Source organism: Pelophylax lessonae (assembly GCF_965119305.1).
Source record: "Pelophylax lessonae genome assembly, chromosome: 3".
Taxonomy (NCBI): domain Eukaryota; kingdom Metazoa; phylum Chordata; class Amphibia; order Anura; family Ranidae; genus Pelophylax; species Pelophylax lessonae.
Window position 1 is genome coordinate 621,388,774 of NC_138770.1, and position 26,863 is coordinate 621,415,636.

Sequence of the window (26,863 nt, forward strand, 5' to 3'; positions counted from 1 at the left end):
TGCCCCCTAGCGGAGCTGATAATTCAGAGTGGCCGCAGCAATGAATTGCTCTGGCTGCTCTGTGATTTAATGGCTTACATTTGTGAATTCCCGCTATATGTATTTCCTTATATACAAACAGTGTAAGTACCTTAACCTCCCTGGTGGTATGATTCTTTTGGATTTTAGGTGCTGAAAGCGGTACCATTATTTTGCATGTAATTCTTGTGAATGAGCAGCCCAAACCAACTGTATACATTTATTATATATATTATATATATATATATTTATATATGTACATATAATGTATACAGTTGTATGTATATATATATATATATATATATGTATATATATATATATATATATATATATATATATATATATATATACCTATATATATATATAGGTATATATTTACATAAAAATTACAGTAAAACTGCAGGAAAGTGCACTGGGGGGCAAACTAATGTGATTTTTTTTTATTTTGAATGGTATCAGTGTGTTTGGTGTGTTTTTACATTTGAATTTGCCGCCAGTTCCACCCCCCTGCGAACGTCACGTCGCAGGAGACGGAAGCCGGGGCACGGAGAGGATCGGGAGGAAGATCCGCTGCGAGACACCGCCAAGACACATCGCTGGATCCCGGTGACAAGGTAAGTTAACTCTCTTACAGGATCCAGCGATGCTTCTGGCGGTACCCCGAGTGTGGCTCGGGGTTACCGCTTTTGGCTCTGAAATGTAACCCCGAACCACGCTCGGGAATACCGCTAAGAAGGTTAATGTAACAAACAAAAAACTGGTGCAAAGCACCTGTCTCCTGCGCTCTGAGAGGTGATCTACTAACCATATCTAGCCACACTCATGTGGCTACCAAAGACCTTCTACTCGGCATCAGGGTAGTCTGGGACCACTGAAACTGAAAAACAAACACAAGGGCGCACCAGCCTAGTGCATTATCCTCTAAAAAAGGTTTTATTGAATAAAAGGTATAAAAATACTCACAAACAAGTTTTTGATACAAGCATATCAAATAGGTATATTGCCATCAGCATCAAGATCAAAGGGTGTATCGTCCTCTGAAGCTGAAAAGGCTTACTCATTTCGAGGCTTAGCCTCTTCCTCAGAGTCTCTTGTATCAAGAACTTGTTTGTGAGTATTTTTATACCTTTTATTCAATAAAACCTTTTTTAGAGGATAATGCACTAGACCGGTGCGCCCTTGTGTTTGTTTTTCAATTTGAGTACCTGAATGTGACCTAGCATCAGCATCTTGCAGTCCCTGTACAGCAAGGATGGTGAGTGGGAGAAAGAAGCAGCACAGTGGGACAATCAGTTCATGTGATGACAAGAAGCATGCTGATAAAAGGAGAAAGCAGAGTGACAGAGAGTTGAGCTAATCATTGTGCTACTTCTCCATTCACTGTCACATGCCGAAAGCGGGTCCAGGACAACCTTGCCTGGAAGAGGTGTGTTGATGCTGGCCTTCAGACTAAGGACATCTAATGGCATAAAAAATACCACAGAGGAAATCTTGAAATTGAAGGTGATTATTGCAGCAAAAGCTAGGTTTTGTTATTTTATCTTTTAATGAGCTATTGATTTTTTCTTTCCATTTTTGCCAGGAGTTGTGTTTAAAAACAGCTTAAAACTAGGCACTGGGCAAAGAGCTAAATAAACAGCTAAAGAGAGCTGCCAAAGCATTTGTGAGTTTGAGATTTACACATCCCTGGCAGGCAGTTGGTGACCACAATTTTCTCTCCCGTAGTAAGCAATACAGCTGAGTCATCTCTTTGCCCCCTTGTTACGTAATGGCACATCCACCGGCAGCAAAGTGAGTTCTACTACTGTACAAGGGATTACAGGAGCCTGATATTTATACAGGTACACCTTGTAACTGTTTGACATTTAGCTATAACCTGCCATGTACATCCAGTATATAGAAAAAGTCCTTTTACTATCCAACAGACCAGCCAAGGGTACCTTGGAAGCCTAGGATTCCTTTAGAGCAGGGATTCCCAAACCATGGCCCTCCAGTTGTTCTGGAACTACAATTCCCATCATGCCTAGTCATGTATGTGAATGTCAGAATTTTACAATGCATCATGGGATGTGTAGTTTTGAAACAGCTGGAGGGTCGTAGTTTGTGAATCCCTGCTTTAGAGATTGCTCGGGGTTCGTTGAGTAGTGGCTAACTGACTTCCCATATGTTACTGTCTGCATAAATCTGGGGGCCAGTGTTGCTTGACAGAGCCTACAGCATGACCCCAATCATCTCTGAAAGGGTGGAATTCTAACCACCACTGTAAGGGGACATTCTTCCCACAGACCACCAATGTAAGTGGGCATTTTTTCCCCTTACTCTACATGAATTGGTTTTAGCAAGGGTTCCCCAGGACCTTAACATTATTTTATGGGTTTCGCTAGGATAAAAAGTTTGAAAAGGTCTGCAGAAGATAGCACTGTGTATTGTTAGGGGTGGATCTACTAAAGGCAAATAGACTGTGGACTCTGCAAGTGCAGTTGCTCCAGAGCTTAGTAAATGACTAGAAGCTCTGCTGACTTCCATCCTCCACTCATGCTGTTTCTTTTATTTCTCTTGCATGTGATGGGGTATTCTTTGCAAAGAGAAGGTTTACCTCGTTTACTAAGCTCTGGAGTAACTGCACTTGCAGAGGGCAACTGCTCTTTGCGAAGTGCACAGTCTATTTGCCTTTAGTAAATCAGCTCCTTATAGTTTATTTTATGAACAGATAAAACTTTTGAACATGTTCCCTGATTGGTTATTGTTGTTCTGCAAAGGATAGAAGGAAGGATAGCTAGCGGTAAATGTAAGATATATTTAGAGTCCAACTGCAACTTTGGTTCAGGTACATGTAAAGAATATTGTAGCTTTCCCTGCCCCTCCTGCCAATTATCTTCACCTGTCCTGGATCCAGGTCATATATTGCCAATAAGACCGCTTGAGAAAATCTGGACCACACATGTACCGTGAACTCTCCATTCAATCCTATAAAGAGTTCATACTCCTCCAAGACAGAATCCCAGCACTCCCTTAGATTCTTGCCCTTTTTACCTCCAGCACATTGTTATTGGCCAGTGAGGCAGTCCATAATAGTGATGGCCCAATAGGACTGTGGAGGGGTGGGAGAAAATGAGCAAGCTCCAACATTACCTAGAAGTGTCAGAGCTTTGCCTATCCAAAATGGCCTATAATGTGGGTCTGCAGGGAGAAACTAAAGTTGAGTTAGGGATGCACTTTTTACCTGCTAGCCTCTTTTTTCTTTTTTTTTTTTTTTGCAATTCAAAGCACACTTGCAATATATCTAGGTAAGAATTAACAACTTACTGAGCAACTTTACTTGTCACGTATGTTGTTGAAGGTGCTTTTTATGCTTTCTTTATTATGCCAACACTACTACCGCTAAGAATAACAAATGTTTGCATGCAAATTATCGGCTGGGCAAACTTCACATTGGCCAGCCTGGGTTATAAAATATGTACATGTAAAAAATAACTGCATTGAAAAGCATGACATGAATAATTTTGTGTACTTGAATGACACAACAATAGGGAATTCTGCCTGCAGTTGTGTTCCACTGTACTTTCTGCAGAAGTGCGCATATGAGGAGTTTTATTGTTTAATTTTCCTAATTGTGCATCATCCTCTCTTTTGTCTTGCAGAGACAGAATAGGGAAAGAAGGATCGATTGTTCTGGAAAGATAAGCTAAGACATCTGTAGTGTGTTCATGTAGCAGTTTTTAAAATGAATAGCAAATAAAAAGAGCCGCATTTCCTGTCGGTACGTGTCACAGCGAATTATCAATTTTACCCACCAAACAGCTGACTCCCAATTTAAGGAAATTCCTTATTATGTCAAGCATAGCAGATCTGCACATAAAATTTGGTGCTGTATTGTATATGTTCATGTTAAATGGATGCTTTTTTAACCAGGTTCTTTCAATGAGTCTGGTAGCCTTGGCTTATTACTAGATTCAGTGATTACATTAATGTATATGAAAACTCTGACTTATTCTCATTTGCTCCCTTTTCAATCTTTTAAATATACCAGAGGTCACCAACCAGTGGTCCGTGGACAGCTAATGATCCACGAGAAAATTTTGGTGGTCCCCAGGGGTTCTGACCCAAATCAACATTGTGGCAGATGTATACTGCCCAATGTGGTTTCCAGTGTTGTTCTCAATGCATGCAACATTGTCAGCATGCATTGATACCCGATTGCTTCCTCTGTAGTTCCAGCTCCAGTGAACTCAGAGGGAAGCACCAGGAGTAGTGCAGAGAGAAGGAGGTGAAGAAGGAGGGGACTTCCGATGCCTGCGCTAATCACAGACTGTTAGAGGGAGCACAGAGCTGGAGCACATGGCTGGATAAGGAGGTGAGATCCAATGATGAGTCTGTGTAAGGCAGCAGTGTGGTGCAGAGTGCAGGGAGGAGAGGCCAGAGAGTCAGAGGATTGTGTGTATAAGGCAGCAGCGTGATGCAGAGTGCAGGGGGGGGGGGGGGGTTAGTGAGCTGGAACATCGGGATTGATTTACTGAAGAAAAATAGACTGTGCACTTTGCAAAGTGCATTTGGACTCTGCAAGTGCAGTTGCTCCAGGGCTTAGCAAATGAGCAGGAGCTCTGCTGACTTCCATCCAATCATGTGCAAGCACAAATGCTTTTTTTTTAATTTTTTCTTGTATGTGATTGAGTATTGTTTGCAAAGTGAAGCCCTACTTTTACTCATTTACTAAGCTCTGGAGCATCTGCACTTGCAGAGTACAACTGCACTTTGCAAAGTGCATAGTCTTTTTATCTTTAGTAAATCAGCCCCCTTGTGTGTAAAAGGTAGCAGTGTGATCTGGGGCAAGGGGATAAAGAGCTGGAGCATTGTGTGTATAAGGCATGTAAAATTCATGTTAGAGGCCCGCAGAATTCAAAAATGTGAGTTTAGTAGTCTATGAGGTCTGAAAGGTTAGCGACCACTGAAATATACAGTTGAAAGTGTTTTGTTATATCTGTTTGATAAATACAAAAAATATATATGTGTTGATCCCGCCAGAAACCTTGTCAGTTGATCCTGTGCTCTCTGTCCGTGTTGCAGTATTATCGGTTACATTGTTCCCAACTATCTCTCAGAACTACAGAATCCCTCCCCTCTATATTACGGAGATAAGAAGCCCTTTCCTAGGGTGACAACACTGCTTCTCTATAAATACAGTACAGTGAGTAGGCATTGTCGCCCTAGGACAGGGAATGTGTTACAGAACGGATCATCATGTGAAAATAATGAAAAAAAAAAACATAGGTAGCCACATCTTAGCACTGATAATCTGTGATGTGTTACATTTTTGTTTTTGGTTTTAGATATTTAATTCCCCCAACCCTGTAATTTAAGTCCAATATTAAATTTGGGATCACACTTTTGCTTTGTTATCATCATTATTATTTTACAAACCCACATTGGTTTCCCCTGTCCTGGATTCTATTGGCTGTCAGGAAACTGGATTATAAGGATTTGATCCCAGTTGGCTCAAGTGCTATCTAAAGAAGGGCAAATTTCTAAAAGTTTGTTCATCTTCACCGATTAATACTATCTCCCAAAATGAAAAACAAAGAAAACATTAAACCACAGCCTGGACAGCTTATACCCATTTTAATTAAAGTCTTTTAAGGCAAGCACTGGATAGCCGGGATGCGGATTAGACACTCTCTCATTTTATTGTAGTCTGTGCCCCCATTGGGAAATCTTACCCTCTACTTGGAATACTGATTATTGTCCCCTGAATAGAAAGTGAGGTAAATCGACAATTTTAAATAAGCATAAGTGTAAATCTTCTACCTGTTCGGGTCTGTCTAAGAATCCTCCTAACTTTTGGAGATTTCATCTCACAGTTGCATGTTTGGGACAGCAAGTGAAGGGAAAACTCACCAACAGTAAACAGACAGCAGAAAACAACCAGAAAGAAGCTTTAACCCAATTCTATCCAAAAGGAAAAAAAAGTTTGCCCATTATAAACCCCCTGAAGAGAAACTTCAGTCCTCTGTTTATCTGCTCTGGCTCATACTCTGGCCCTTGCATAGATGTGCCGAAGGGCTTCGCCCGGCCCTCCGGTCCCGGTAGAGCCCTTTAGCACATCTGCTCATGTGCAGGAGATTTCTCCCGAATACTCAAAGATGGCAAATTATAGGACTTCCATAATTGCTGACTTTGCGCATGCGTAGGGGGAACCCGTGCAAGAACGTATGTGGCTGATGGCCTACTCAGAACCTGAAGACCTGTGGGGACAAGGCAAACACACTTCCACCTAGTCTAGGCGAGAAATAAGGAAGTGCTGCTTTGCAGCACAAATAAATGTAGAAAGAAAAAATAAATTATAAACCATTAATATCCAATTGTAAGAGAGGGAGGGAGGGAGAGGCAGGTCAACACCACATTTGTTTAAGGGTGGAGATCTGCTTTAATTCCCATCGTTTTTGGAACCTGCTTGGTATTATTAATATATTAAAAAGAAAGATAAAAGGAGTGTGGCAGATTTATGCACATACTGTACATGACAAACTTTTTAAAGTAGTATTTGTACTTTAAAAGGCTTTTAATGACCCTTGGTATGAGCATGGGTTAGAAGATACTAAGTTAGCATAAATATAGCAACCTGGTTTTTCAACTGAAACTAGGCTTGCTGAAATCTTTTGTTGATTTATTGTTGGCAATTAAATAAGAAAAGCTAAAAACAAGAAAAAAGGGGTAAACACATTCTCAATAACACTTAAAATAACAAAATTACCAACAATATATCACTCAGGAATTTTTGAAAGCTTATGTGTAGCTCCGAATCTGCTGCTTCCATGTAGAAAAAGTTGCATTGTGCATCTCAGCGAGAAACAAAAAACTTCCTATTTATTCATATCACAACTGGTGAGAACATTGACAAAAGACCAGATGATAGCAGTTCACAATCACAATGTATCTGCATGTGTAATGTGCAAATTGTTGATGCAAATTCTCCTTCAATTAGCAAATTACGCTAATTCTCTGTTTAGTAAATCTAGCACATGTAGGGAGACTATAGTTTCATTCACACGGGCTCCAGCCTGATTGCCCAACAAACAACAATGGCTCTTGTCTTCTTCATGTTCATTTATGCGAAGAGCATCATGTTGGTGATCACTGAGCTACAGTTTTTCAACTGAAGGACCTATAAACAATCTAAGGACCAGAAGGCCAGGACCAGGATTTATTATTCCCATTCTGATATTGTTCATTCAGATTAACAGAAGAACACGTCAAACCCTCTTTCGAAAAGTAGACTAACAGTATTGCTCCTCCCCTCCACCCCAAATGGTAACCTAATATTCACACAGTAGGTACTACGTTTCACTTTCTATGGCAGTAAATGCCATGCGTTCTTTTATTCGAAGCATAAATGCAAAGAACGCTAAATATCTGGTGAGCCTGAGAGGCTTCCCGTTTGTTAATGACCAGGATAAACACAAAAGAAGATCAGTGCTAGATTGGTCAGCTTGCTTCTTCCCTATGACCTACAGGACAGGCCACTATGCCAGCGCACGGTGGGCCTCTAGTCATGTAGTTAGCCTATGATATCACAGGATATATCCCCTCGATCTCCAACCATCTTGGGGAGGAAGAACAGCTATAGTGTTAATATGACTGCCAAAAGAATTGGGTAATAAATCATTTTGTAAATTTTTTTTAAGAGTTGGTCGAAAAAGCATGTCTAACGAAACTTGCTATGTTATATTTTTTGTTTTTTATATCTACTTTTGCTACTATGTTTTTACATTTAGAAATACATTCATCAATCATAAGTGGATGAAGACTGGTCCCCAAAAACTTGTGGCCCCCAAAAACTTGTGAATCTGAAAATAGCTTACTGGCTGATGTATCTCAAAGACCTTTAAGGATCAGTAGCAGACATGTTTGAGTTAAACTGGAATGTGACTTTTTTTGCAAGTTCAAAAGCCATGGCTTCAGTTGAACTACTGAACCCTCAGCATTGGTTGCCAGCACCATGTTTGCTATACTCGAACACTTGGAAAAGATTCTGTCCTGAACTTTGTATAGAAGGAGAAAGTATTTAGATTTAGTTTTGTACATTCTACATAAAAAAAGGGTTAAAACTGAAACCTGATTTTATGTGCTGGGACAATTTTCAGAACTTGCATGATAAAGTAATGATACAAAGCTGTCAAGATTCACCACAAATAAAATAAAGCACTAATAAATAAATAATCTAAAATAAAATCTAGTATTTACTTTAAGGCTGTAACAACCAATGATATTTAGTTGCTCATTTTGGCCAGTTTACAGGTTTTACCTGTTTGGAATATTCTGGATAATGAAAGATGATTTTGATTGGTTAGGAATGACACATGACCAGAAAGTGTGGCTCTTGTTCAGCAAGTTGTCAGTTTTGTGTCTGGGTCCCTTACATCACCAAGGCCAAACACAAACTGACATGTTGGAAAAATCAGAAGGTACGGCTAGGTGCACTGTCCAGTCCCATCAAGCCCAGCAGCTGTCAGACTCTAATAGAATTTCAGAGGCTAACGGCAGCAAGCTGGACGGAACCCCTTTCCCCTCCGTCCAAAGCTGGAGGCAGGAGCCCCATGCACTGGAGCTAAATGCCCAGTGTCCATGGGGCCTAAAGGGACTGTAAAGGCAGAAGTTTTTTTTTATCTTAATTCATTCTATGCATTGAGATAAAAAAAAAAAAACCTTCTGTGTGCGGAAGCTCACCTCAGCCCCCCTAATACTTACCTGAGCCCAGCTGTATCCTGTGATGTTGATGGAAGTCTCTCAGCTGCCTAGGACTCCCCTCGTCATTGGCTGAGACAGCAGCATGGCACAGCTGGCTCCCACTGCTGTCAATCAGTCAGTCAGCCAATCAGGAGAGAGGGCGGGTCGCAGCTCCATGTCTGAATGCTGCTTGCTGTGTGGGCACTCAACAGGTGGGAGGGGCCAGGAGCGCCAAAGAGGGACCTAGAAGAGGAGGATCCAGTCAACTCTGTGCAAAACCAACTGCATAGAGCTGGTAAGTATAACATGTTTGTTATATATATATATATATATATATATATATATATATATATTTTTTTTTTTTTTTTAAATAGACTTTACAATCACTTTAAGTTGATCTTCCATCTCCTTTTGCTCAAAGTGCCTAGTCGAGGGTGTCATCATTATCCTCGGATGACAACATCCTGCAGTTTGCTCAGTAGCCCAACCCTTGAGCTTAGATGATCCTGCACTGTGTTGCAGCATCTTTTTGTGAGATTTGGAGAACTCAGCATTCCCCAGAATCTCATCAGCAAGAAGAAGACATCACCCACTACACCACAGAAGCCACAGAGAGAGTGAATAAATTGCCTAACCTGTTTCTCCCAAAGGTGTTTCTTTAAAGTTGAATGATTCATTTTAGCAAGGGGGAAGGGGCCACAATTAAAAAGCAGACTTTGCTTGGAGTGCAAGGTCTGCTTTAAATACAGACTGAATATCAAGGTCTTTTGGCCAAATCCATATCTGAATTTCAGTTTTTTTTTTTTTTTTAATTTCAGTTTTATCTTCGGTGATTAGGATTTTCAAAAGGCATTTGGGAGAAAGGGACCAAAGGCTGCTTCACAGAAGTGGAAAATAATAAGTGCCTTACTTCCTACCATCAGGAAATTTGCAACATAGGGCCCTACCACCAGCTTCGGGAAGAAGGAACTGCTGTCCTGGGAACCGTGGTATCAAGTGAGGTGAGGGGGCACTGTGAGGAAATTGAGGAGGAGGAAGGATATTTGTATTGGAAGCAGGAATGTGGGGGGCAGCAGGGGAAAATAAATATTCTAGGAGGGGAAATTTGAAGGGGTGTGCTGGGAGTGGTGATTCTGGGGAAATTGTGTTGTGATGGGGTTTGAGAATTTGAAGGGTGGAGGATTTGTGCTATCTTTTTTTTATCTTTTGTGATGATCTTTTTTTTTTGGGGGGGGGGCATAATTGTTGGTGGGATTTGGGGGATACAGGGGGCAAGGATTTGTACTGGGAGGGGGTATTTTAGGAGGGGGGCAATTTGTATTGGGAAGAGGGGGAATTTATGCTTATGGGGTATTCATGCAGATTAGTACCCAATTTTTCTTTTGGGGGGGTACTTTTGTTGACACGTAATGTTCATACATCTTGGGTGGGGGGGGGGGGGGGGGCGCAGTTTGGCATGTTTGCCCTGGGCTCCAGCTGACCTTGTCCCGGCAATGCCTGCCAGAGTGTATGCAGATAGGCAGATGTATGCCCTGTCTTTCTGTTTGGGGATACCCTAACCCATCTATGGCCAACCTCAGTTTAATGATTGAATGTGTACCAGTATTAGCAACATTTTGGTACTATATTCATAATGAACACACTGACTGATCACCTGTTCTTTTAATATATTTTGGAAGGTAAAAGCACTGAGAATATCTTTGTTTTTCTTTATGGAAAATCAATATATATTCACAACAGAGCAGTCGGATTTGCAGTAAAGTGTGCTGCCCACAGAATGGAAATCCCTGTTGCATGAAGGCCTGATTCAATTATGTGAATGATTAACCGTTTTGTTACTGGGAAACCTGATGCTTCCCTACAGCTGTCCCAAGTCAAACAGTGTCATTGAAGACAAACCCCTAAAATTAAACCACTTGCGATATGGGGTATAGAGATAACCTGCTTCCTCTGCAGCTTTGTTCGGCTCAGCTCGCAGCCTGTACGCTGTTAGGAGGCGAAGTTTGAGAGAATAGGCAAGATGCTGAGCGATACAGGATAAAAGGATTCTTTATGCTTGACCCCACGGTGCCTCTCAATCAGGATCTAATGAGGTCAAAGCTAGCTATTCCCACTGGGGCACTACAGAGGGATTCCCAGGAGGCCACACTTTACAAGAGATTCAAAATTCATTTACAAATCCAAGTCAGAAGAAAAGCTATTGCAAAAACTCTGTTAAAATCAATAATTACCTATGTAATATTTAATAGGCATGTTTAGTTGAGCATGGCAGTGCAGTTAGGGCTGATATCTTACAAGGTCGGTGTCCAGGTTTCATTTTCCACCGGGAACTATAGTAGCAGTCCATCAAGTCTGCTCCAATTTGTGAGCTATATATGATTTTTTAAGTATTTTTTTTTTTTTTTTGGTGGGGGAAGTTGTTTATTTTCTTGTCTGGGTATACATCTGTGATTGTCACAAGCTTGTGGAAATCCACTTTTTGTTACCGTTTCCTCCAAGAGGTCCAGAAAGCCAAGTTTAGTTACAAATTACAGTGTGTTTAGCTCTAGTATCTTACAAGGTTGGTTCCAAAATTAATTTCCCACCAGGGTCACTTTAGTTACCACAATGAACCCCAGGTTGGTGAGGATTTTAGTTCCACAGGTGCAAGATGACCTAAATGATGCCCTCACACTTTTTTTGGAGGCAAGGGTCAGAATGTTCAGTCTATAGAACCTTCATCTCACCTTTCCACCTGAAGCATAGTAAACACATAGTAAGATCTGTCTGCTGACCAATATTTTGTTGTGGGGGGAGGGGGGTCTGGACAATCTACCAATCTACTTTTGAAAACTTGGGGTTGGTATTTTCAGATTCAAAACCCACCCCAACCTATTAAGTGCTTTCTAAACCAGCTGAGGAAAGAGGTGTTTATTAATGAATTTCTAAGTTTCCAACTGCACATAAACTGCACAGTGGTCAGCACCTCTGTTTTTTTTTTAATGAAAACTGACCACACTGAGCAGGAGAACACAATGTGGTCCGTTCTCTAGCTATGCTGGGAACTCAGTGTACTCTCCTCCAATGATCAGACTTATCCTGACACATACCCCTTGAACATCCTTTTACTGAGAAGATTAGTGTATTGCTGTTTCTCCACCCCCATCTCTTATGCAGCTGAGAACAGAGGGAATGTGATCACTTATAAAGTTTTTTACTAAACCTTTTCACTGCCTAGCTTACTCCTGCAGAGGGCGCCATTACCCAATGGTGAAGGCATACTGAATGGGCTGCGACTGTCAGAGGACGTAAGAGAAAAATGCATTTAGATTTTTTTTTTTTATATCATCAAACAAATGTTTTGCCTTTCCTTTATATTTTAAAGTAAATGGGTTGTTTTACAAGGTGATCGTTTACAACCACTTTAAAAAGATACTGCAGTAGGATTGGGGTTATGTCATTATTGGCCAATCTTTAAATCCCCCAGTGTGTATGAACTTTGGGATTGGTCACCTGGTATTTAGGGCAGAGTGTCAGTGTCTCTTGAAAGCCAATCCCAAGTAAGGTATACCCACACAGCTGTCTTTCTTTACCGCCTCCTTATTGCAGAAATTCACCCTGGACAGTCTCACGTTTTACATGGTATCAACATCTACCGAGGTGGATGACAAGACTGCCTTGTCCCATGTAACAGTGTTTGAGTCTGATGGTTGGCTACTCAGGCCCAAGCACTGTAACATAAGGAATTCGAGCAATGGAGGGGGGAGAGCTGAAAGGTATCCTTGAAAGGGCAAAGTGACAGTGTTAAAAAATGTCATTGACTTGCAGACATCGCCAATCCAGCTGCTCAAAAATGCACATTTGCACTGGACAAAAATTGATATGAGTGCCTATGGCAGAGGGGAGTGCATAGCAGACAATATTAGCTATCTTGAGTAAAACAATTGCAATCAGCCAGAGAGCAAGTCATCCAGTCAGTCAACTCTGTCCTTGAGAAAGATCAGGCAAAGATTGGTGTTTGTGGCCTGGTGTGGCCTACAAACATACAAAAGTTCCTTCGGATCTAAGCCAGATTGGTTGAAAGTTCTCCAAAGTTTGTAGGTACCTCTGGCCAAGGTAAGAGTGATACGTTTGGGAGCAGAGCAGTCTCTAGAACTGGTCGTGTTGGATGGTCTGAGGTTAGATACAAATAGGGTTTAGAGTGCTCCTTAGATACGACCCCAACTGGAATGTTCTGATTGATGACAAAATGTTTTGCTTGGTTGCTATGTGGTTCTACACACTACTGCTCTTTGCATCGCCTTATTAATTATGCCTCTGTCTTACGAAATTCTGCCCTTGCTCTGTGCAAGACCTATTAAAGCATTACATGCAAAGTGATTACTTTCACCTCTCAGCAGCTGTTCTTTTTTCTGCTTCTCTTGACAGCAGTAAAAAGGCTTAGTTTTCTTTCTAAATCTCTTCTGAACGCTCCTGACCCTTGAGGTGATAACACCTGCAGAGCCTACAGCCAGCTTTGGATGGGGGAGAGAACCATGTGGCCTAAAGACCTGCACAATTAATATAACACTAGGGTGAAATCAATTCTCTTATCTGGGCTCTGACACTGCCTCTCACAAAGGCTCCTGTTTCAGAAAGGAAGCGGCACCAGACGTAAAACCACTCTGGCACAAAGGCCTACTCCGAGCGCTATCACCAGTGATACTGTTTGTGCCAATCCAGGGGATGTTTGAGGCTAAATAAAGCCTTCTACTCTTCCAGGTGGCACCTCTTGAAAAAAGGGAACGGTGTCATTTGCCAGCTCAGAGGTTCTCAACAATTGCTTGTTTTTTGCAACATTTTATTATTAGATGCTGTGTTGGAGCTCCGGTATATTTACATCCAGAGTCAGCAATAGGCATGGTGGGTAAGTGCTTAGAGACTGGGGGTGTGTGGGCTCCTAATGTGCACAGCTCTTACATCAATTTCTGTAAAATGATAGCTTTGGAAATTAATGTCTCTGGCATCATTATTTTGAAGTTCACGGGTAAAATCCTTGTGGCTGGTGGTATCCTTATTATCTAAATGGTCCCAAATTTGAGCCTGAAAAAATGGAGGCCAGTGCCCTCCTTGGTTCTAAGAATTTACTGTTGTTCTCAAAGAGGGACTTTATACAGAACTGTAACAGAAAACTCAAATGCCACATAGAAGCTTTGTGAAGCAGCAGCTGAATTTGCCTATATTAAATGAACTTTATATTGAAACACGTTTGTGATTTCACTTTACAATTTATGGATGCCTTGTACTTGCTCCTTAGAGAAGAATATAGTTATAGTGGGCATAGCCTACTTTTAAATTAAGTTCTTTTTGAGTGCATACATTCCTCTGTTCCATCAGTATTTCAACTACTACATAGCTGATTTAGACCTTGTACATGAGTTAGTAGATTCTATCTCTGGGACTTTGGCTCTGGCATATTTTCACACCAGAATGGTTGGTCTTTATATAGAGAAACCTGGCACTGTAGAGGTGAGTAGGCAAGGAAGGGGTTACGTTTACACAAAGGAGGGTGAGTGATAGGGTTAGAATTAGGGTGACAGGGATGGTTAGAATGAGGAATATGGGGAGGTTTAGAGTAAGAATTACAGGAAGGGTCAATAAAAGGGTTAGTGTTTGGAATAAAGGAAGGGTTAGTGTTAGGGTTACGAGGAGGGTTAGAGTTGCTAGGAGCATTGGTGTTGAGAATATAGACCAAATTAGAGCTAAGATTACAGGAAGGGTCAGTGTTAAAGTTACAAGGTGGGTTAGTGTTAGACTTAGGGAAGGGTCAATGTTAAAATTACAGGGAGGGTTTGTGTTTGGGTTACAGAAAGGGGCAGTGTTAGGGTACAAGGAGGGTTAGTGTTAGGTGACAGGGAGGGTCAGTGGTAAAGTTATAGGGGTGTTATGGGTTAGCTTACAGGAGGGTCAGTGGTAAAGTTACAGGGAGGGTTAGTGCTAAGCTTATTGGAGGGTCAGTGTTAGAGTACAATGAGGTTTAGTGTTATAGTGACAGGGAGGGTCAGTGGTAAAGTTATAGGGGGATGTTTGTGTAGCTTATGAGACGGTCAGTGGTAAAGTTATAGGGAGGGTTATTGTTAAGCTTATTGGAGGGTCAGTGGTAAAGTTACAGGGAGAGTTAGTGTTAAGCTTATTGGAGGGTCAGTGGTAAAGTTACAGGGAGGGTTAGTGTTAAGCTTATTGGAGGGTCAGTGGTAAAAATACAGGGAGGGTTAGTGTTGTAATTACAGGGAGGATCAGTGTTTGGGTTACAGGGAGGGTCGGCGTTAGGGTAACAAGGAGGGTTAGTATTAGTGTGACATGGGGGGTTAGTGGTAATGTTACAGGGAAGGTTATTATTAGAGTTATGGAAGGGTCATTGTTAAAGTTACAGGGAGGGTCAGTATTATGGTTAAAGGGAGGGTCAGTCTTAGGGATACAAGGGGGGTTAGTATTAGGGTGACAGGGAGGGTCAGTGGTAAAGTTATAGGGGGTAAGTGTTAGGTTGACAGGAAGGGTCAGTGGTAAATTTACAGGGAGGGTTATTGTTAAGCTTATTGTACAAGGAAATTGAACATGTATGGCCAGCCCTAGTGTTTGGGTTACAAGGAGGTTAGTGTTAGGGTTACAGGAAGGGTCAGTGTTAGGGTTACAAGAAGGGGTTAGTGTTAGGGTGACAGGAAGGGTCAGTGTTAGGGTTACAAGGAGGGTTAGTGTTAGGTTGACAGGAAGGGTCAGTGATAATTTACAGGGAGGGTTATTGTTAAGCTTATAGTGGGGTCAGTGGTAAAGTAACAGGGAAAGTTACTGTTAAGGTTACAGGGAAGGTTAGTGTTAGGGTTACAGGGAAGGTTAGTGTTAGGGTTACAGGGAAGGTTAGTGTTAAGGTTACATGGAAGGTTAGTGTTACGGTTACAGGAAGGGTATGTTAGGGTTACGAGGGGGGTTAGTGGGAGGTTTAAATGAAGGGTCAGTGTCCTCTGAAAACTCCAAGGGTGGCAACAACAGAGCCAGCAAAAAATTAAGCTGGTTGAGTGACTGCGCCAGACTTCACCTGTAACTGAAATATCACTTTTCAATCACTGGCTTCCTGTTTTCAACTGAGCTGCCCCCAACACATCCAGCTATTCCATGAATATTTTTTCACACTCTCTACCTTCTGACAAATGCTGTAACAGCTAAACAGCCAGTCCACGCCTGCAATTTATGTACTAGCTATAGATGAAATTCATATGCATAGAACTAACATAAACCTACACTCCAACGCCAAGCGGCTTCTGACTATTAAACAAAATGGACAAACACAGCTGACTTGTTTCAACCACCCAAGAGCCCATAATGATTAACGCCACGTGCCGGGTATAATTGAAGAAGAGTTTGTTGCTTTTTAAAGCTCTTGCCTAATATAAAATTAGTGATTACAGCTGACAAGAAAAGACAGGTGGCCGTCTCTCTATCAAATCTGCAAAGCTGTATACAAACTTAATAAAGCTTTTAAACAAGGCATCTGCTTTAAGTTAAACGGCCTTTTATAGTTTTATCAAAGCATCAATGTTAAGGTTTTGGGGCTTGTCCTCATTTGAATATACTGATAAAATGAGCAAATCGGTGCAAGGCAGGAGCGGACTCTCATTTGTAGGAATACTGATCAGAAAAGCAACCTCAACAACAGAGATGGAAATTTACATTCTTATGAATGCTTTACTTTGGAAGGTGTATTGCAATAATTATTAAAGCTATTAGTAGCTAGTAATATTCAACTGGATTTTGTTTTGTAATGTTGAAAACATTTTGCAGCTTTTGAACCTTTATATCCACACAGGTAACACCAACAGATTAAAGTGGAAGAAAAGCCTGACTCTAACAAATCTTAAAAATGTTCCTTCCCCCTTCCTCATACCTATCCTTCATACCCTGTATAAAATGATCTGTGTACTTACCTATTTTTATCCGCTCTGGTCTGGTCACATGATCTAGCAGCTCCAGCTCCCTGTTCCAGTGAGAGGCAGCTGCGGGGGAGAGGAGGATGCGACAACAACAGTTGGGCCATGGGTGCCTTTGGGTGATGTCACCACTCCAGGAATTAACAGTTGTTGTTGAGTGCTTCCTTACTCAGGGCCAATGTGACACGAATGGATTGAAAATAGGTAAGTACACAGATCTTTTTTATACAGGTTAGACAGGATAGGCAGGAGGTGGGGGGGGGGGGGGAGAGAACATTTTTAAGTATATTTATAGTCAAGGTTTTCTTCCACTTTAATCCAACTGATGAAGGGGCTTGGAGAAGTTGCAAAATATATGTCAATGCTACAGAACAAATCCAGCTGAAAGTAACTAGCTATACTAACTATGACCTGGATAATTAAGAACCTTCACAGACAAATGATTCCTAAAGTTATCAGCCAGTCATAGCATGCCAATTATATTACATAAGTTCATTAAGTGTATGTCCAGCCAAAACCTTTTTTCTTAGTTATTGGTAGAGTGGAGACGTTGCAGATTTTCCCTCACTTTCTGTCTGGTGAAACCATTGTCAAGATGATAGGATAAATCTCTCCAATGAAGGGCTGAACAACAGTAAAACCCTAGCAGGGGTTCTTCCTTCCTTACTCTATCAAAAGAAAAGTTTTAGTTGGGTTTTTTGATTTGTTCATGACTATGGGTAGTAGCAGGTGCATTCCCCCTTGCCAATCAATCTCAGTAAAGCTTGACATTGTAGCCTTTTTCAGCCAATCGTTTTTTGTCCCTCGTGAACAGATGAATCTAAGCGGTATTTACTTGCATTTCTCCTCCCTTGCCCATAGGGTTAATATCTGAGGTCAATGGGGTCTATTTTCTAAAGAAGAGGCTGTATACACTATGATGATGAACATCCAGTCACGTGCAAGGGGAAATTAGAATAAACCAGGATTTATGCTTGATCATGATTGGATGGTTTGTTTTAATCCAACTTCAGCTAAAGCTAAGTTGACTTTCCAAAGTGAGAATACTGTATTCAAATCTTTCTCAAACTTTTTACCCTTGAGGAACCCTTGAAAACATCTTTGCATAAACAGATTATAGATATAGCAACATGATATGCAGATATAGCAAACATTATTAAAATATAAAACAAAATTGCACATCTGTTACAAAAAAATGGCATTAGAGCTCAATGGTTACTGGCCATACACTGTTAGAACAAATTCCTCTATCCACGCTAAACAGCATGTATGGTTGAATCCCCCTGCTGGGACACTGTATACTGAAAGCCGATGGCGGCAGCTGCCAGAATAACCATAAAACAGTTTTTATCTGATTAGATGCAGCCGCTGTTTTGATGAAAATTTTCCAGCAGGCTCGTTCCACAAAAGTCAAATTATTGGCTTTTGTCAAACAGAGTGTCACCTGCTGAGGATTCCATCAGTTTATGGCCAGCTTAACTTTGCACTGGTGCTCAATGGCAGCACTAATGTTCAAATGGTGTTCATTGCAAAAGTCCAAATTTACATGGGTGTTCAGTGCAAACCTTTTATCTTTGCCTTGGTGCATTGGTGTTCAGAAGTGTCAAAGACTGCTTAAAAATAGCACTAATAGAGTGTTTCTTTACTAAGGATGAGAAGTTAAAGTGGCATTAAAACCAAAAGCAAAGACTTATTAGATTGTAAGCTCTAACGAGCTCTAACGATTCCTACTGTATTAAAGTATATCCTCTCCTGTTTAGGCAAAACGGATTGGAGGTAGTCTGGTGTAACCAAACAGTCAGTTTACTCTTGGTTGCCCATAGAGCTGGGACCCTTCTGCTCCGATCAGCAGGGGATCTGGGAGGTGATCAGAATCTGCCCCGTGCAAAAAGGGCATTTGTCAAATAAAAATTTGGACTGAAACTCTGAAAATGTTATGAAATTTAATACCAGGTGCTCCTCAACCCTAATCTTTTACAAATCTGAGATGGAAACTTAGTACTCCTTATTTAGTTTTGCAAGAGATCTTAGGATACTCTGTAGTGCCTGTGCTTCTAGGGAAGTCAGGCCTATCTTCTCATCCCACGTCCGACAGTGTGACACAAGGAATCAGACCTGTACGCATATCATCAGGCTAATATCAATCCAACTGGTGGCAATAAATTAGTGTTAGCTGCAGGGGGAAATGTGAACCCACCACTGGGCAGATATAAATCTACTGCAACAGTGGCGGAACCCTGGATAAGGAGCCCTTTTCTTCTTCAGTAAAGAAAGCTCAATAAAGAGCTTCAGGCAAGTGACACTTCCGAGCACCACACCAATTTTTTTTTCTTTTTCTAATGTCACCAATTTATTGTTTGCTGCCGTAAAGAGACAAAAATACCATGTATAACAAAAGCGTAATGAAGACCAGATACTGCAAAACTTAAAATTCTCAACATAAACTCCAAGACAATTAAATAATTACTTTGGTAAAAAAAAAAAAATATGCAACAAATAAGAAAGGAGTGCCCGATATTGTGTGTACTAAAGGAGTGTGCAGCTGGAAGTCAATGCCTTTCATACCCTCATTTGAATAATGTGCCCTGAATCTGTCACTTTATTCATCTTCCTTATGCTCCGCGTAGACTGCATCAACAACAAATTAAGTTGTAAATAAAGGACAATCAACACTTTTGTTTTTTTTTTTTTTCTTCCCTCCGCAAGTGCAGGGGGAAAATGTCAAAGCCGTGTTTTCTTTAGAAAGGGAGAGTGGCAAGCTACGGTTTGCTTATATAAGCAGAAGCATGGGAAAGTGGCGCAGACGGGGCCAATTAGAAGAATGTCCCTGAACGGAGCGGAGGCCGCCCTTGGACGTCGTTTAGGCGTCCCTTGAGTTTTTATCACACGATTATTACTTAATGTGTAAACAATGTCTTACTGTGGACCAGAATGGCTGAACTGCATTTCCTGTTTACACGCAGCCTATCAGCCTTTTTCTTCATCAAAGATCGGTAGAAGATATGAAGCGTTGCTAACTTTTTAATTGTCCTAATGAGTGATTAAAAAAGGAGCATTGAAGGACTTTTTCTTTTAGGGGCTAACTACAACCAAAACCAATGGCAACAGATAATGTTTGAGTACAGTGCGCAAAGTCTATCGTTCAAACAATTGAATTCTAGTTTGAAAGTTTTGGTATACTATCAAGCAGTTTTTTTTTTTTTTAGTGTATTGTATTGTATCTGTCAGAGGGATATGGTTCAATTTAAAAGAGGTGAAAAATTACAATATCATTAAAGGAGCGCAATAGCAAAAAAAATTAAAAAATTGTATTTTGATAACTGTATTTAAAATTAAATAAATTAATTAAAACCTGTAATAATAACCTGTAACCTGTAATAATACTATGCAATATCTAGATCCCATTTTTTTAATTTTACATGACTTTATTAATTACTTAATTAATTAATTAATTAACTGATTTATTAAAATAATACATTAATGTTTGAATAAATTGCTTGAAGTCAATCATCTAAATTATTTAAATAATTCAATATTGTTTGAATACATTATGTGAAGCCTACCATTTTAATGTATATGTATACGTAAATATCAATGCAGTTTTTTTCTTTTACAGTATTTGATCTGTCAGATAGATATACACTTAGAAAACTTTACTGGTGAAAACTACAATATCATCAAAGGAGCTCTGTAGCAAAAATATTGTATTTTGGTAATGGAATGGAAATAATGCCTATAATGATGGTATTCAGTATATACATTCCTTTTTTTTTTTTTTACCTTGCTAGCCTTTGTTTATATGTTGTTCACAGTAACATGCAGACCAAGCTGTCCAGCAAAAGAGGCAGTTATAGGGGTTGGGACAAACCCTACAACACTGCCAGGGGGTGCTCACATGGTTTACAACAGCTGCCACCAGAACAGGTGTTCTTTTTTGTTCCTGTTCTGATGTCAACTGTAAAAGTTTGAATTTCTCATCACTGTCTGTCTCTGAGACAATGGTCATCAGGACAAGTAGAGATGGTGGATCTGTCAGGGGCAACTTAGAGAGCAAAGAAAACCTGACAGAGGTTCTAACTCTTCACCATTCTATCCAAAGACCAATTTATTGTCAAAAAGTATTTACTGGTAATAGCTTCTTACCCTCTATGTATCAGGCAATAATAACACATTTTTGCATGTTTTTGTGTTTTTTTCTGGATATACTTTAGGGCTTTGAGGTGAGGGCCAAACACATAAAATCCAGTAGGAAAAACCTCACCACTGGAGCTGGTGGATGATTCCAATTATTACAATACTGAAATGATATGTACAACATGAGAGGACTTACCTTCACATCGGAGAAGTAGGTTTTCAGCATGTTGGAACTGGGGTAGCGTGTGTAGAAAAACATAAGCTTGGCCTTTTTCAAATGATTTGGAGACAGACCTTCCTGCATGTAGAATTGTGCTAGTCAAGGAAAAGATTTCAAGAAACTAAAAAATATACAACTTTGATTAAAATTTTGTAATATTCTATTTTTTTACACATGTATGGACCATAGAGAAGCCTCCTGCATTAATACATAATAGTTGTGGAACCTTCAGCAACCATAATATTGTATAGCAGGGGGATAAAATTGCTTACTTCCTAATATGAGCGTTAGTAGAAAACATATTCTTTCACTAGGTGACCTTTACTGTACATCCAAATATACAACCGACACATATACATTTTATCATGAGTAGTGAACAACGGTCAAACATTCAGTGTATTCTTAAGTTATTTCATATAAAACTGATCTGTTTACTATTGCAAAATGCTAAGCTAATTAAAATTGCACAAAATTTCTACGTAATAAATCTTGTCCTAATGGTCAATTTCAGAGTATTTAAAAAATCCCGATCATTTTTTTTTTAAAGATACTCCATTTAGAGGGAACCTGTCATGAGAAAAATACCAACCACCTTCTGGAAACTTTTATTGCTGGATTGCCATGGTGTTGCTCTGGCTCCCAAACTTAGTAAGTTTCTAAACCTTGAAAATATATGTAGCTAGTGAAGGCCGAACTTTCAACCCGCATGCATGCTAAAGCACGGGCTTTATAGTGATGCCAGAGTATTATGATGACAGTCAGGCAACTACCAATAATAAGAAAGAGAGAAAGAAAGAAAGAAAGAAAGAAAGAAAGAAAGAAAGAAAGAAAGAAAGAAAGAAAGAAAGAAAGAAAGAAAGAAAGAAAGAAAGAAAGAAAGAAAGAAAGAAAGAAAGAAAGAAAGAAAGAAAGAAAGAAAGAAAGAAAGAAAGAAAGAAAGAAAGAAAGAAAGAAGGTTTTGTTAGGAAAAAGTTTTGTTGAATAGCTAGTGGAAATATACGAAACAAATATAAAATTACATTTCCAAGTATAGAGCAATTACATGTTTGCTTTCTAGAACCTAAAAGCCATGTCTATAAATTCATTGGGTAGAATGGAGCTCACCAGTTCTAGGAGGACAGGGGGAGGAAGCCTAACACTTGGGACTTCTCATTCTCCTCCAGCACTTCTTGGCATTTCAGTGAGCTGTAAGCCTGTCTGCTTAGGACACATCTGTGCTGCAGGCTGGTCCCTCCATCTCCCCAGCAAATTAATGGCTTCATAATTTATCAGAAATGAAGATGCATGTGGAGAAAATCAATGTAGCCCCCCAAGGTCAATTAAGTCTTCTTCCCTACTGTGTTCTCGGGATTCTTCTAAGAATTGGAAAGATGATCGCTTGTAAATGAACTTATTGGATGACACTTGTGTAAGGGACACACCGCAGCTTATATGAGATCCAAAGAATTACATTTTTAACTAAAAAAATACTTATCTATCGATCTATCTATCTATCTATCTATCTATCTATCTATCTATCTATCTATCTATCTATCTATCTATCTATCTATCTATCTATCTATCTATCTATCTATCTATCTATCTATCTATCTATCTATCTATCTATCTATCTATCTCTATCTGTCTATTTCTCAGTCAATAGAAAGATGTTGATTGTAACAATTCACTAAAAGCACTCGGGTGTGTGACATATTCAAACAATGAAATTGTAACACAGAAAATACTAATTATTGTAATTGATCTATTTTAGGCTACATTCACACCTGAGCGTAGCGTTTACGCGCGTTTTTTACCACAATTTTTACCGCGATTTACAGGCGTTTTTTGTGCAGGTGTTATTAGATTGAATAGAAAACAATGGAAAATGCCTGTAATCTGCCCAAAAAGAAGCTCATGTACTTTTTTGAGCGTTGGGCGTTTTGCTCACGGCGTCAAAACGCTCAGATGTGAACAGGGGCCATTGAAATGAATAGGATTTGTCTTGGGCGTTTTGAGAGCAGATCCTAGAGCAGAAAAACTCCCCAAAAACGCCCCAAAACGCCTACATGTGAACAGAGCCTTATTGTCTGTCTGTTTTTCAATCTATGGAAATATGATAACTTGTAAAGGAACTTATTGGATAACCCTTGGGTAAGTGACAGTCTGTAAAAAAATTGCATAAATTGCAAACAACAAAATCTTTGTACAGAAAATACAAGCAGATGCTGCAAGTTATACGAGTTCCAAAGATTTCTATTTTCACTATAAAAATACAAAAGATCTATCTATCTATCTATCTATCTATCTATCTATCTATCTATCTATCTATCTATCTATCTATCTATCTATCTATCTATCTATCTATCTATCTATCTATCTATCTATCTATCTATCTATCTATCTATCTATCTATCTATCTATCCATCTATCTGTCATTTTAGAACACATGTCTTACATTTACTGAATATAAATCACTTTAATTAAAGAGATATAAGGAAATGTCTACAGCGCACCCATATGTAAATGTTTACCAGAGTTCCCGATATATAATTGTAACAGTTTCTGCCTGTGAGGTTTAATCATTACAAAGAAAGGTAATTTCACTGACATACTTCTTGTGCCAAGAGAAGAATTGAAAGAACCTTCGGTTACCTCCATTAGACTGATGGAGAAGTCTAAAAGTGCATTATACTCTCCAGTGCCATCTGTCAAAATGCATAAATGAAATAACGGCAGCAAGCTGTCACCTACTGCTCGCAGATATGGCTCAGTGGAAAGTCAAAACTTCTGGATAAAATACATCTTTCTATCCGTGCGTCTTAATGCATTGTAAGATCCGAGGAAGAAGACTAGATAGATAGATTGCTACTTAAATACATCATAATGTTTCCTCTACTATAGTAAATGATTTACTTATTGTGACACTCAGCTCCTCCTTATCAAAAGTGGAGAAAAATCACAAATTCAGGATATTTGTGCAGTTATATGCCTGACCTCCAAATCATCTTAGGTTTATATTATTCAAATTTCTTACTTGATTCTAAACATGTGATTTTCTATGATTCTGGTGTTACAATAGAGGAAATAAAATAATGAAAAATAGTTAAAGTGTTACTAAACCCAGGGCCCTGCATTCACTATATGTGGTCTCCCACAGTACACAGAACATGGAAATGCAATTACTTTAGTAAATATAAACTGCTAAATACCTTTTCTCATCAGCAGTATATAGCAGTCTTGTGAGTTCTATCAGTGTCTGGTTAAAGCTTGTAGGAGGAGTTTTCATTCTGCTCTGACTATCCTATGAGGCTGCAGGACCCCTGACCCTCTGTCTGGACAGTGCTGATTGGCCCTGTGCTGATCACATGCACCCTCCCAAAAAAAAGAAAAATCTCTCAAGCAATACACACCAAACTGAGCATGTGCAGAGTGACTCCAAGGCTCTGTACTATCAGGGGATGGATTGGGGACTGTGGAAGAAGGGGAAGATCAGAGAAGACAGGATCAAACAGCCTTTTTACACAATGCAGAGGATTAACCCCTTAGGTTCCACAGTGAGTATAACAAGCATGCTTTACCACATATACAGACTGATTTTACTGTTGTTAGTAACACTTTAAATTTTCCTCCGAGGCTGCCATGAGTTGCACTAGGCATGACTTACAATTACATTCAGGCTACTATTATTCCAGAGCCATTTTTGTTCCATAAACATCTTTGATGTACAGGTCTTCCATGGCAACCTGAAAAAAAATGGAAGGCCAAAAATACAAAAAGAGAAGAAACACAATGGAGGATCCAATTAAATACATATGACAAACTATTATATGTATGGTGACAGATGTCACATGTAGAACATGGAAGACCATCTAAGAAAGATAGATACAATTTCAGATGTGCTTATTTTAACAAAATCAGCCTTTTTGGTGATAATAACATGTGCTAACTGGTGAAGGCTACTTTGGTTTCCACCCAATTATTTCTCCTTTGTTCTTCCAGAATAATCTCATCCTGGGGCTGCTGTAAGATGGACTAAAACAGGTCTGATGTCTGCTGGTTTGCATCACATGGGAAAATAATATAGGAATGAAAGTTGTAAAACAGGGAATCCTGACTCTTTACTGGTGGTGGACAACCTACTACTGGGTCTTAGGTGCCTGGAATGTAGCCCCAGGTTTGAAAAATTCCACATTTTACTATTTTAAATTTGCTTAAAGTGAAACTTTACTTGAAACAAAAAAGTGAATAGGCAGGCTTTTTATTACAGAAGAGACATACTGGAGGGGATTTAATAAAACTGGAGCACAACGAATCTGGTGCAGCTGTGCATTGTAGCCAATCAGCTTCTGGGCTCAGCTTGTTCTATTAGGCTTTGACAATAAAATCTGGAAGCTGATTGGTTTCTATGCAGAACTGCACCAGATTTTGCTCTCTCCCATTTTAATAAATCTCCCCCATCATATCTCTTCTGTATTAAAGTGTTGTAAAATACAATAAGCTGCACATGCTCAGCATCTACTGAAATGAATGAACTCCCATGCATGCGGTAGAGTGATGTCATCTCAGCCTGGCCAATCCTTCCCCTAGAATCCACTCGTTTTCATTTTAACCCAATTAATTTGTGAAAATATTTATAAATAGACTGCTATATGGAGAAGATAGCATTTTACCAGTTTATTTTTTAAAAGTTTTGGAGGGATTTTTTTTTTTTTGTAATAAACTAAAATCAGTAGACCTATCATTATAAAAAAAAAATCACAGTTTACATGAATCAACAGGTAAAAATCACCAAATATGACATTTTTGAGTCAATTTCTACTTTTATCTAAATTTGAGTATAAATTACACTTCCTTCATGCCTCTTGCGACCTAGAAAAATATATTTTATAGGGGGGGGGGGGGGTTTATCAAAACGGGTGCTCACAGAATCTGGTACAGCTGTGCATAATAACCAATCAGCTTCCAGGTTTTATTGTCAAAGCTTAGTTGAGCGAGCTGAAGTTAGAAGATGAATGGTTACTATGCACAGCTGCACAGATTCTGATTGCTCCAATTTTTTTAGTAAATCTCCCCCATGGTCTTTAGATGCCAGGTGCACTCTGGGTGCATTACATTATTAGAGACTGCAGAGTGTCTATGCTTTCAAATAGACCGACCTTGTCGGCAAGATAAGAGGATCAGCTGGAAGCAGAGCGTTCTGCTGTAATAATTCAATATGACTTCAATGAATCAAAGAAGTTAAAAAAAAAAAGTTTACATCAGGGCAAAATAAAAAAAAAGTCTCATCAACACATCAACATTTGCATATGTTATATGCCTTTAAAGACATTGCAATTACTGAAAATATCTGTTGATCTGGCAGAAATCCAGCTTGCTCCTTATTCCCTGTATGAATTGACATTACAATGCCTTTGCTGCACTAAAATCCCTATTAGCATTTCCATCCTGCCTGATGGACTACAGAACTTCCCCGATTCTCCACCCTTCTCTGTCCTGCTCTACATGCATGCCTTGATTTCTTTCACAGCAAAGCAATGCTACTGCCTTGACTGTCAAGAGTATGCCCACACACTGGGGTTGATTTAATAATTTAGTAATAGAGGGGAAATCTTCCAATGGGGACACTGGTTCTGGTGACCTGGGGGGGGGGGGGGGTTCCCCAAGGAATTCCCTTAATTTGCAGGGATTTTCACTCACTTCCTGTTTGCTTATGGGACAGGGAGTGAGGGGAGATCACCCTAATGGGACAAAGATGGCAAAACCCTCCCTTACCGAAAATGAAAAAATAAAAAAAAATATTTTGCCTATAATTCTACTTTAACGGGGGCACAGACAGCAATTCAAACTGACA

The 26,863-nt window shown here is 39.7% G+C and overlaps 1 protein-coding gene across 3 annotated transcripts in view; it reads right to left on the reverse strand.

Moving 5' to 3' along the window:
• The window catches only part of PROX1 (prospero homeobox 1), a 106,329-nt gene that overhangs the window by 45,875 nt on the left and 33,591 nt on the right, over positions 1-26,863 (reverse strand). For all 3 annotated transcript variants that reach the window (XM_082250276.1, XM_082250277.1, XM_082250278.1), the window contains exon 3: positions 21,010-21,128. In XM_082250276.1, the coding sequence (XP_082106402.1) occupies positions 21,010-21,128 (119 nt within the window). The remainder of the gene's footprint in view (positions 1-21,009; positions 21,129-26,863) is intronic.